Genomic DNA, 12,776 nt, shown 5'->3' on the forward strand with positions numbered 1-12,776 from the left:
TAGTTAATTCATTTGCTTTCTATACTTAACTTTATTAAAATCAAAAATTTCAAAATATCTAAAATATAAAATATTGCTCTATAAATGTTTTTTTAATAGGGCACGGAAGCAATTGAAGGGATGATTGTAAATTCTAACATGTTAAAGAATGTGCCTTTTGAGTACTCAAGTATTCAAAAGGATGGTAAAGTTACGAATACTCATATTGGATGGTGTGTGTCTCAGTGGGTCTTTTAAATATTTATCCAATGAGCTTAGGTTGTTTAGATTACACAATTGCAACTTGAGTCGTATACAATCTAATTTTCACTGTGAGAAACTTGTTGAGTTAGCCTTGGAAAGGAGCATTATCGAAGAATTCCAATGCAATATGCAGGTTAGTATGTCTAATGTTTCTTTCAACATTGCATATTTCTTAATTAAGAACTTTGACAAGAAAAATAGGAATTGATTAAGGAGTTTTTGGTAAATGGTTGTTAGCTGGTTAGGTTAGTATTGGACAATTTTATATATATAATGTCCTCGCAAGTGCACGAGTCAGTGTAGTAGTGGTAGTGTGCAAAGGCAAGGGTCGAACCCAAGAGGAATTGATAATATGCAATTTATAATCTTAAAATTAATTAACTTGATAATTTAAAGAGTTAAAAACGGATACCAAAGATAAGAATAAACTCAAGTGTAAGATAATTAAGTTGAAATTAAAAGAAGCTAAGTAAATAAATAAACAAAACATTTTTAAATCAACCATTAAAAGTAAATATGAATAAGCAAAACAATTCGACAGTTCAAAACTAAGAGCAGCTCAGAGCAATACTTTACATCATAATCAATTGCAGTCATCCAATCCCCAAAGAACAAATCATTATACAGTGCATTGTTATCAAACTTGCAAAAATTAAATCACAAAGCTTCATTAATCACAAAACAAATTAATAATAATAATTATAGAAAACAAAGTAATTAAAGAATTAGCACGGTGTTTAAGAACTGAATAGTGTGCTCACAATTTAGGAATTAAAGAATTAAACAAAAGTAGCAATTTAATAGAGTCTTTGCGAAATTTAGCAGTAAGAATTGAAGAGGAACAAAAACAGTACGAATTGAATAGAAAGGGAAAAACTTGGAAAAACAATGTGCCAAATTAAAGGTACGGCCAACAAATTGAAATTGAAAGAAAGGGAATTAAAAGAAGAATAACAATATTGCTTGCTGCTAACCACTAGGAAGAAACCAACAAATCCAAATTAAGGAGGAAACTTAAAGAAAGAATCAGAAATTGCTAATGATGTGTTGAACGGAGATTGCTGCGACAAAGAAGTTGCCACGCCCAGAATTGCCGATCGAAATTACGCGAACCACCGGAAATCTCCGAGGTGAATTGATGATCTCTTGCATAAATTCTCCTCTATTTATATTGCTTCAATCCCAACAGCCTCTCCTTCTTCTTCAATCATCCAACCAAGAAGCTACACAATTTGCCTAAAATTAAGGGGAAGCCATGGGAAATTTTCTTCCATTCAATGTCCTGCTCTTCAATCGGATCATCCATCACCATTGTCGGAGAAGAAGTCTGCGATCCTCTTTCTTATGATATAAAATAATAATTGGGAAGAAAGATATAATAATAATAATAATAATAATAATAATAATAATAATAATAATAATAATATTAATAATAATAAACTCATTAGAGACCATATATAACTAATCTACACTAATTAAACTCCTATTGATCATGTACTACTAAAACTAATTAATATTATTATTATTAAATTAAGATCAATGAATTATTGGACTGACATAATTCAAATAATAAAACAAATTTAATAATTAAAACAACCTAAAATTGAATAATATTACAAAGTTACTAATAACAATAATAAATAAAAATAAATATAAAATGAATTAATTATTGCAAATTAACTATAAAAAGATTATTAAAAATAATACTAAAAATAATGTTTATCAGTTAGTAGGTTTAATTAGTTGATAGTATTAGCTGATTGTAAAAAAGTGTTTGGTAAATTAACTGTTAGCTGATTATATACAAAATGACTTCTCAAAAAGCTGATCGAAAAAGCTACTTTGAGTAGTTTTTTGAATTTTAGCATTTTGGAGCAATAAGTTGTTACAAAAAGCTAATTAATCAAACACTTATACACCAAGTCAAACAACTAATAGTGGTCAAATAAGCCAAAATTGATTGATAGGCTAACTATTTTACGAAACAGGGCCTAAATCTTTTTCTACTTTTTTTTTTTCAACAGCATTTTAGATGCTTGAGGATTTTAAAGCTTGATTATTGTGAACAACTTAAGAAAACACCAAACTTCACTGGGGCACATACTCTTCAAAAAGTATCCTTTAAGTGGTGTTCAAATTTGGTCAAGGTACACCCATCAATTGGAAGTTTGGAGAAACTTGTTGAGTTAGATTTCCAACATTGCAAGAAACTCAAGGTTCTTCCAAGTAGCATTTGCATGTTAAAATCACTTGAAGTTTTACGTTTATATGAATGCGAAAAATTGGCGGAGCTTCCAATTGACTTGGGAAAATTAGAGCAACTAAGAGATTTACTTGCTAGTGGAACTGCCATCTCATGTATACCATTTTCTTTGGGATGTTTGAGAAATCTAAAGACACTGGAACTGCAACAGTACAAGAGTTTTGTACTATCAAAATCAAGAAGAAGTCGTGATGGTGTTGGTTTTTTTCCACCTTCAGTTGCAAATTTGTGCTCCTTTGAAGTTATTGAGAATTTGACCTCATTGGTATCTTTAGATTTATCAGGAATAAGTTGTTATCTTCAAATCCTACCCTTCAGCCTTTGTCATCTTTAAAAGTTGAAACTTCTCTGCTTGAACAATTTGCAAAATCTTAGAGTACTTGTAGAACTTCCTCCTAGTTTGGAGGAACTCTTTGCAGATAATTGTGTCTCATTGGAAAAAATTACAGCTGTATCAAACTTGAAGAAACTTGAAGTGTTGAGTCTTGAAAACTGTGTAAATTTGGTTGAGCTTCCATACATGGAGAGTTTCTCACCCTTTTTAGAGCTTAACATAAGGAATTACAATGCTTGGACTATTCCTGACAACTATTTGCATGAAGAAGATGTTCCAATTCCTCTTAGGAGTTTGTCCTCCTCGTTGAAAGGAATAGATTTAATGGGAAGATATTATGTTCAAAGTTTACCATTATGCCTTTGCCATCAATATTCCAATTTGATGTATCTCTGCTTGAACGATTGGTGGAATCTTAGATCACTTCCACCACTTCCTCCTAATTTGGTGATGTTCTCTGCAAAGAATTGTGTCTCATTAGAAAAGATACCAGATCTATCCAACTTAAAAAGACTTACATGGCTAGATATTCAGAACTGCAAAAGTTTGGTTGAGCTTTCAGGCTTCGAGAGTCTTAAATCCTTACATAGTCTTGGGATAGCAAATTGCAGTGGTTTGAGGATTCCTTCGATTGTAAAGTGGTTCAAGGTTAGTTATATCTGTTCCCTTCATCTCTAATATTATATTAGAATAGGTCGATGGTAATAATTATGGTATAATATTATTTTTTTGAATGCAGTGATGGTATTATTAATTATTATATTATGTGTATGTATTCCATAATGTAGGCACATTCTAAATGTGATATTGTCGAGATTGCGGTTCATGTGTCCGTTAGGGGGATATCCTGCTATTTTCGTTTAACAAATATGGCATTCTTTGAAATAATCATGCACAATGTGATTGATCACAATGAAATTGATTATACTGATGTAGAGAGAATTGGTGTGAGTGTGAGAAGTAAAAGCTGTGGTGCTTGGATTCTAAAGGAACCCAAATATAAAGGGTATGATAGGATTCCTTTTGAGGTTCCAACAATGATGGGAGAAGAATTGGAGGTGTATGTAGAAGTCCATCCTTTGCAGAAGATAATTTGTGTAGCTGAAATACATAGAAACAGAGATGGGGAAGTGCGTTTCTTTCCATCCACAAGGGGATGCATTCCTTCCTATAAGGAAGGTGGAGAGGAAGAGGAAAAGGAAGGTGCAGATAGGTAGAGGCGACAGAAGTATCGGGCAGAGGCGTTTTTTTTCCATTCACAAGGGGATTGATTCCTTCTGTTATGACCTTGCGAGATGATGTACAAAGGAAGAGGAAGAAAAAGAAGCTTCAGATAGGTAGAGGCGGCATAAGTATCCATTAGAGACGGTTATAACCAGAACGAACGTCCCTGTTTCACTCCTTTGGTCTATTAGTTTGTTGTTGGCTGCTGGGTTGTTCTTGATATTTCAGCTAGGGAATAATTTTGTTATTAGACGCCTTCTGGTGATAAGATATATCTTGTGATACAAACTTGTAGCATCAAATACCATCATATAGTCAATAGCTAGAGTTCTGTGACTCTATGAGAACATTGTTTCACTAATACTATTTTGTTTGTTCTTGTTGCAACGTTTGTCTTAGTTGCAATCATTTATTATTTTTCTCAACCTTTGAACAAAAAGAGATGAATGATCGCACTAATTTATCCAGTAGACACTCTTTGCTGGGATTGGGCATGGGTTCGGCCGTGGCCACGCCTATGCCCGTGCCCAGATCCTACAACATTTAAAAGAATTTTTGCTTTGTTTTAAAGGAGAAATCTTTTCACCAAAACACAACCTTCATTTTCCTTTCGATCATTTCTTAGTTAGGTTTAGCTCTAATATAACTTAGATTAGACTGCATTTCTTGTTTTCTCTCAAATTCCAAGCTCAAGAACATTGTAATCGTGGATACCAAAGCTTCAATATAATAGATAAGTTTTCTTCTTCATCCCTTTCATTTGCTTTTCATATATGCTTTCAGTGACTCCTTTAATTTGTGTATCTATTATTGTTATGTTATGAGTAGCTAAGTGTTTTAGGACTAAGATTTTGTTTGATTTCTTGCTATTGATGCCTATTGAAAGCCTTATCCAGGCAACAAACAGAAAGCCTTATCTAAGTGCAAGATATCACTGCATTCTGACCAGTGCATTATGCAGGATAAATACATGTAATAAATTAGTTTCTTCTCTTTTCTTTTCCTCTACTATACACTCCAGGCCAGAACTTTCATCTCTCTGCTTGCTTTTTTCCACAAATAATGTAGGCACATTGTGAAGGTAATGTTGTCCAGATTTCGTTTCTAGTAGAGGGAGATTCTGTATATTGCTGTATATATTCCAAAGCCTTTGAGGCGTACATCCTTTCAAATCATTAATAGGGCTTTTGATCATCACAATCAAAAGCACTCCAGAACTTTAATCATATCGTTTGTGTATACGTGTCATTGGGAGAAAATAGCAGCTATACCAAATTTGAAAATACTGAAAGTGTAAGTGTACAAATTAGTACACATTAGATTGGCTAATTTATTAGTTTATTTTATTAATATGTAATGTTAATTAAATTGATTTGTAATTAGTATTATTGGACCAAGCTAAAATGTGCTGTGGAGATTTATTGTTAATGAATTGGACAAAGAGCAAGTCTGAAGATCTCAAATTAAAGAAGATCTGGTTGAGAAGAATTCAAGCCACATGTGAAAGCTACAATCAAGGATTGGAGGAATGGGAGTTGCGTACAGTATATAAGGAAGGGAAGTCGAAAGAGGAAATTGCCAATTCTGAAATTTTGATCTCATACGCAAGCTTCCTATATATTGTTTTAATATTGATTATATTATTAGTGATTTAAATCTGTACTTCAAATCAGTACATGTGACAGCTGAAGTGCTACACCAAAGATGGGTATGGCATGCACGGTTCAGTCCTGAATAGGTGTTTTAGAAGAGTTGTAGTGGTAAAGGCTGTGAGCCGTTTGTAGTTACCTCTTGTAATACTCTGTGGTGAACATCTAGTGGATTGGGCAGACGTGGGTTGCCCCGCAGACGTAGGAGAAGGAGCTCCGAACTGCGTAACAATTCTACTGTGTCTTACTTTATATATGCTTTCAATTTCGTTATTTATATGTTGATTAAATTGATTTAATTAAACAGCGAAATTGTCTCATAACATAAAATCAAGTAGAATCCTTAGTGTTAAATTGATTTCAAGATACACGGGCTTTGATTGCTGTAATTTGGGGCAAACAAATAATACCCGGAGTATTCGGGTTGTCGAACCACAGAGAGGTGGTGTACTAATCACTAGCTACTAGGTTACTCATATGAAACTAGTCCGAACAAAACTTGAAGGTTGATTGATTGCATAAAATAATAAGCAGAATAAAATAAGTAGCAAGGTTTTGTAGACAATAGAGCAAAACAGGATTCTTGGGATCACAATGTTTAATCACCTAGTGCCAATTAACGTTTGTAATATTTGGTTTGGAATTAAGAGTCGTATGGGAATGCAAAGTGGAATCGAATTACTCCCGTAATCTCTATTCCTAGTGAATTTCCACTCCCATGGCTTAAACACCCAATAAGATCAAAGATCAGCATTCAATTATTCCTAATTACTACCATCTCCCGATGAGCAATAATCTAGAATAAACTTCCCCTAATAAGTTCCCCTTTCCCAAGGACCAACCATTAGGTGCAATCGTGTGTGCCCTAATTTATGCCCCAACTCCCATTGGTGACACAAACATGACTGTGAAGCTAGTAATTTAGGCCTTTAACTACCAACAACAACAGATTAAAACAAGATTGGAACACAAATCATAAAACCAAACATAAATATATTAAGAAATTAACGAACTAGGCACATAGGTTCATAAACAAATTCACCCAAAAATCCCTAAGGAATTTAGCCGAGCATGGCTAAATTATACATAGCAAATATGAATAAAGGATTACAAATCATCAGAAGAGTACAAGAATTAACCAAGCGATTCTCCCAAATCTCCCTGGCTTCCTCCTTGCTTCCAAAGACGACTCGAGCCTCTTGATTTCTCTCTTTCTTGTCTACAAAGAACTCTAAAAATCTCTCGGTGTCTTAGGGTTGAGGAAGGAGAGATTTTATAGTGGGTACAAAGTTGAGATGAAATAGGAATCTTGTACAAAATTGGACTCAAATTATAATTCCTATAATTAATTAAAGAAATTGGAAGTATTTAATTATAAATTGAAGTTGGAAGTTGGAATTTGGACTTTGCTGCGCCTTTGAATATGGAAATTGAAGTTTGAATTGGGAAACATTGCAGTTTGAATTGGAGATTAACATCAACGCCGCCCCTTTTAATTCGTCTGATTTCAGTGCCTCGCTCGACGCGTCGAGACCTGATGGTCTCGATTTCCGATGCTACTGGAAATTTTCGACGCGTCGAGCCTTTAGCTCGACGCGTCAAGTCCACTGGGCTCCGAACTCGTCCAAAATTGCTCCAAACTCATCCTTGAACTTCCCTTGCTCATAGAATTGACCTACAATGGTTCAAAAAACACTAACAAACACCGTAAAACATTCAAAACAAGTGTGAACCATAATTAAATGATAATAGCAAGGAAAATATGTATTAAATAAGCAAAATTAAAGAACTTAAATACTGAGATGATTCAAAATAACTATAAAAACAAGCAAAGATGTGATAACATCAGGCTTTTTCAATTGGTATCAGAGCCGCCAGACTTAAGTTATTAGTCTGTCGATCTGGCTACTCCGTGCCCCTTGATCTCAATTCTTCAGTGGCTATTATTATTATTTCTGATTTTGTTAAATTGTTCGATCTCACGGGTTATTGAGTGTTACAGAATGGAGCACACTAAAGCTCTTCCCCATCTAGTCGGTGACAACTATGCATATTGGAAGGTGCGCACGCGTACTCATCTCAAAGCCCAAGGTGAAGCAGTATGGTGTATCGTTGTAACAGGCTGGGAACATCCAACCAAAGCCAGTACCAGTGAGGATGAAACTCGAGTGACGAAACCTGAAAATGAGTGGACCCAAGCTGAGAAAACAAGTGCTGGACACAACAATAAGGCACTAGATACTATTTATGGGCTAATTCATGAAAGCCAATTTCCTATTGTTGCAGGTCATGATTCAGCTAAAGGCGCATGGGAAGCTCTAGAGGCTACCTATGAAGGCACGAAATCGGTGAAACAGTCAAAACTGCAACTGGTACAGTCAGATTTCGAGGACCTCCGGATGAATGAAGATGAAACCATCGTGACCTTTCACACTCGTGTGCAAGATCTAGCAAATCGAGCTATGGTCCTCGGAGAACCGTTCACTCAAGAAAAGTTGGTCAAAAAAATTATACGATTTCTACCACCTCAGTTCCGGATGAAAGTTACAGCTATCCAGGAATACGAAAACTGGGAGAAAAAGACCGTAACACAACTAATGGGGAATCTAAGAACTTATGAGATGGAAATCTTAACAGATCACACGAAAAAACAAAAAACTGTAGCTTTTACAGCTGAAGAAAATAATTGTATACCTGATTTAGATGAAATAGGTGATGATCCTGTTGTATTTCTGACTAAACAGTTCTCTAAACTTTTGAAACAGGTCTCAAAAGGTTCACGAAACAAGAATATGCAAAAGGAAGCATCATCATCTAAAGCGAGTCCTAAATCAGGAACGTCAACCTTCCAGCCTTCTGGCTCACGTCCAGGACTGCCCAAAGAGAAATCCAACAGTAAAGGGATCAGATGCTATGAATGTGAGGGCTTCGGGCATGTACAAGCAGAATGCCCCACCTATCTTCGACGCAAGAAATCTATGTCAGCAGTTACTTGGAGTGATGATGACTCGGACGGTGAAACAGGAAGATCTGATCCAGACGAAATTTCTGGTAATTTTGTTGCCTTTACTGTACATATGGCTACTGGACCGTGTCATGAGGATGTTGCTGACTCAAAAGGAGGCGAGTATAATTCTGCAGAAGATTTAGAGTCAAGTGAATCATCTTTTGAAATTGAGTTTAATAAGTTGTCACTAGTACAAAATGGAGCAAAGAAATCTGACTTTAGGCTACCCTTCTTTAAACAAAGGTAGTGTATTCTTAAAAAAAAAAATAGGACGGTGGCATAATTGTAAATAAATGAATAAGAAACCACTACCTTTTTTAAAAAAAGGGAAGCGGTTTATTAAAGCGGATAGACTTTCCGCTACCCTTTCTTTTAGAAAGGGCACGGAAACCAGATCGGGAAAAAATAAAAGAAAAAAAAAAGCAAAAAAGAAAAAAAAAACAACAAAACAAAAACCTTCAACGCCTCTTCAGTTTTCACAAACCAGATCTCGCTCTCACACCTCTCCAACACTCTCTGCCGTCGCTCCTCACTGACCGCACCTCCGCCGTCGACACCGCCTCTCTCACCACGCTCCCTCAGCCCCGATCAAATGCCACCGCCTACACCAAGCTAAGGACTCAAGCGCCACTCTCATCAACCACCCATGACGCTTCTCTTCTTCTCGTTAGCTACCGGTGACCAGACCCAGCCGAAAACGACGCCTCCACGTACTGTCGACGACGCCTGCCACTGACGTCGCCACCACCACTGTGGTTCTCAGCCGCCGCCGGTTCCGCCGAAGGCACTACCTATGAGGTTCTCTTTCTGCTTTCTTCGTCCTTTTCTTTCTCAATTCATTTGGGGTGCCAATGTTATTGAAATGAATTTATGTGTTTTGCTTGATCTGCCTTTTCGCGTTTAGCTTGGATTTAGTTGGATCCAGAGCTTCGTGGACTAAATTAGCTCTGTTTAGACAGAGATTGTTGATATCTGTTTTCTTTTTTAGCAGATAATAGTTGTTTCGAGAAGTGTAATTTCTCATTTCTAGATGATTCTTCTTTTGGGGTTTTCGAGTATTTACTTAAGGAACCCTTAACTGCAGATACAATAAGCATGAGATTGGGGTGGGGGCTGAAAATAATTAACTAGGACCTCTAATTTAGTTAAATAATTTAGTTAAATAATGGTTTAGTTTTCTAAGAGTTTTTTCCACTTTTGGTTACTTGACTATGATACCCCCAATTTTGGTGCATGACTATTCAATTGCTCTCACATTTTGTCATCAGCTCAATTTTCCGGAGGCTTAGGTTGCCCGAGAAATTGAGCTAAGGATGAAGAAATTGAATATTCATGCACAAACATTAAAAATCTTGATAGTCGGGAACCTAATTTTGGAAGGGGTATTATAGTAGAGGAACCAAAAGTGAAAAAAACTTGTTTCGTAATAAACATCTTTGGTAGTTCTAGTATTCTGTAGTAATTGTATTAGCAGATGCCAGTATGTCACTTTACTGTTTCTTGAAAAGATGTATCTCTAAAATGCAAGTTCCATGATCAGTTCTTGCTCTCATGTCTTTGTGGTTTCTCAATCTTCTCCCAAGTTTAACAATTAGTTTGTTTTGATGTTTTTATGATTGTTCTAGTTGCTGATGACTAGTGCTATCATATGTGACTAGAGGAGAATCAGAGACTGGCGGTGGAATGCTCGTTGTTGCAGTGCAAGAGATGGGAGAGAGAGTGCTCGTTGTACGACAGGGACCGAGAGGCATTGATGGTTCTACAAGTACGATGCCCTGTAGCTGGTCTGGTCTTGTAAATGTAGTATTGTCAAAGGAGGACATATATCAGAAGTACCTGGATGATACCAAGGCAAGAAAAACACATTTTGCTTCTGCTGATTCTGCAACTAATGGTTCTTCTTGTTGTTAGTAATCATTGGATAGGTCAAACAATATAATGTAGAAATACTCCCTGCCTATGAGCTCATAGTATCATCACTCACTTGCTTTATGTACAACAGTTTCCCGTCCTCGCCAGTGCCAGGTACAATCTCGTCATTTTAGGAGACGAATCTGTCGGCAAAAGCAGTATCATCACTCACTTTATGAACAACAAGTTCCGTAACAAATACGAGGTAAATGCGGCTGTGATTAGTTTAAACTAATTTTGTAAATTTCTTTAGAGTAATAGAAGGACAATAATGGATGATCCTTTTATACGAAATTACATTGAAGATCTTATGAGGAATGTGAGGACTCAAGTATTGCTCAAACTGATCAAGCCTTACACAAGAATTCGGATCCCTTTCATATCCAAGGTGATTAGATAGAGATCAGTGTCCTCTTGTACAGTGAAGGAGCTGCAAGGACATTCCATATTTGTTTTCCTATTTATCTATTCATTATTACAGAGTATTATTTTAAATACCGCCATTCTTTTCTGATTTTTATTGGTTTTTGACTTTTTTTTTCCACACTATATTTCACATTTGTAATGTTTTGCATGCAGGTCAAAGGGGATGAAGAAATACACTGCCGTGGATAAGTGGAACACACAGCTTAGGTCCCTCTATCAGACTGTTAGTAACCAAGTTTGTTAATTTTTGAGATTTTTTGAGAGTATATTCTATCTGAAAAGTCACTCCTAGTCCTGGAAAACAATAGATTACAAGCATTACATTTACTTTTGCACCAAAGATGGTCATGGGTAGTGGAGAAGTGTCCATTTACAGAGATGTTGGCTCAAATCTAGTTTTAATGTTTTTGACAAATTTGCTTACTAAACAAACTTAAAAAGTTAAAAGGTACTTCATCATTAGCTGTGCAAATTATTAGCTGTGTAAAACTACCCCCAATAATTGGAAGAAAATAGTATAGATTCTTGTTATGATCTTGATTTTCGGCACTTGATAAACTTGATGAATTGATAAAACCCTACAAGTCAAAGCTGTCTTGAGTTATTTCTGATGCACATGTATGTGTTCATAATTTAATCAGGTTCGTTTGTGGTGCGTATTAAGGTTTGACGAGCTCTTGCACGAATTAAGGGTTGGCTCTCCACTTGTGTGCCTGATCTGGTCAGCCATCACATATGAACTATCTTCTTCCTCTTATATTCTCTTCTCTGTTCCCCTTTGTTTTGGGTTTCAAGTTACAGAGAAGTTATATTTAGCCCGAGGAGACTTGATGCTGCTTTTCATATTAATGAAGTCTTTAACAGTTGCACTATTTATATTTGTCTGTTTAGTTTTCTGCATTGTTTACGCCTTATGGGTTCATCTAGTCATTTCGATATGTTTTCTCATCTGATGAGCATGTTGTAATGGATTATTTGATTAACTAGATAACGTGACTAATTGAAGTTATGGAAACTTGGTATTCAGGTTCCGTCTCATGTATTAATGGGTATACCAGTGAATGGTGAATCTATGTCTTTATCTCCTCTTGGTGAAGCTTGCTTGAGATCGGACTTGACTGCCATACATGAAATCTTAGAAAAACTTGGGTACAAAGATGACGAAGGAGCAGCTGCCGAGGTTTGTCTCATTACAATTATTTGATTTATTTTCATATCATGCCCTGTTTGGATATATGCTCTTCTGTCAGCTGGAGTCTATTCCTAGCTTAATTATAGTGAATAATGGTGGCATCAACTAAACGCAACCCATCAATAAAGTGCTGTTAGGATATCACTATAACTATGAAATTAGTGGAGGGAAGAAAACATGAGTAGTAAGTTCCAATTATCCCTGTAATGATATGTGGAGTTTACAGGGAGTGCTCTGAGAGGTTTAGTAAAAGCTTTTTTGGGTACACTTCTTCAGGAAAGCATTTTGTGGGTGTTATTAAGTTGTCTCACCTGTACACTGTTGACTGTAATTTCAGAAGCAGTAACTGTTTTTGGCTTTGTGCATTTTCGTCTGGACAGAACTTTTTTATGATATAGAAAATTTAAATAGAACTATGTATATTTAAAGTATGTTGATAATATTTTGTTTTGATAGTTTGTTGATGGTTAATATTATGTTGATATGTTTTGTATGAATTCTTATAGGATTTTAAAAGAATTGGGAAA

At 35.8% G+C, this 12,776-nt stretch overlaps 1 protein-coding gene and 1 long non-coding RNA gene across 2 annotated transcripts; both read left to right on the top strand.

Moving 5' to 3' along the window:
• The first annotated feature begins 18 nt into the window (after nucleotides 1-18).
• Nucleotides 19-3,012, top strand: LOC109146792 (TMV resistance protein N-like). The gene is made up of 3 exons (XM_019294442.1): nucleotides 19-376; nucleotides 2,268-2,659; nucleotides 2,699-3,012. Exons 1-3 carry the CDS (start codon nucleotides 149-151, stop codon nucleotides 2,838-2,840), a joined length of 762 nt encoding a protein of 253 aa, XP_019149987.1. The 5' UTR covers nucleotides 19-148; the 3' UTR covers nucleotides 2,841-3,012.
• A 7,876-nt stretch (nucleotides 3,013-10,888) lies between these two features.
• LOC109146794 lies at nucleotides 10,889-11,874 on the top strand. The gene is made up of 3 exons (XR_002048509.1): nucleotides 10,889-11,019; nucleotides 11,211-11,280; nucleotides 11,699-11,874. It is a non-coding gene; the product is annotated as an uncharacterized LOC109146794 (long non-coding RNA).
• The last annotated feature ends 902 nt before the right edge of the window (nucleotides 11,875-12,776 follow it).

Source organism: Ipomoea nil, unplaced genomic scaffold (assembly GCF_001879475.1).
Source record: "Ipomoea nil cultivar Tokyo-kokei standard unplaced genomic scaffold, Asagao_1.1 scaffold1936, whole genome shotgun sequence".
NCBI classification, from domain to species: Eukaryota; Viridiplantae; Streptophyta; class Magnoliopsida; order Solanales; family Convolvulaceae; genus Ipomoea; species Ipomoea nil.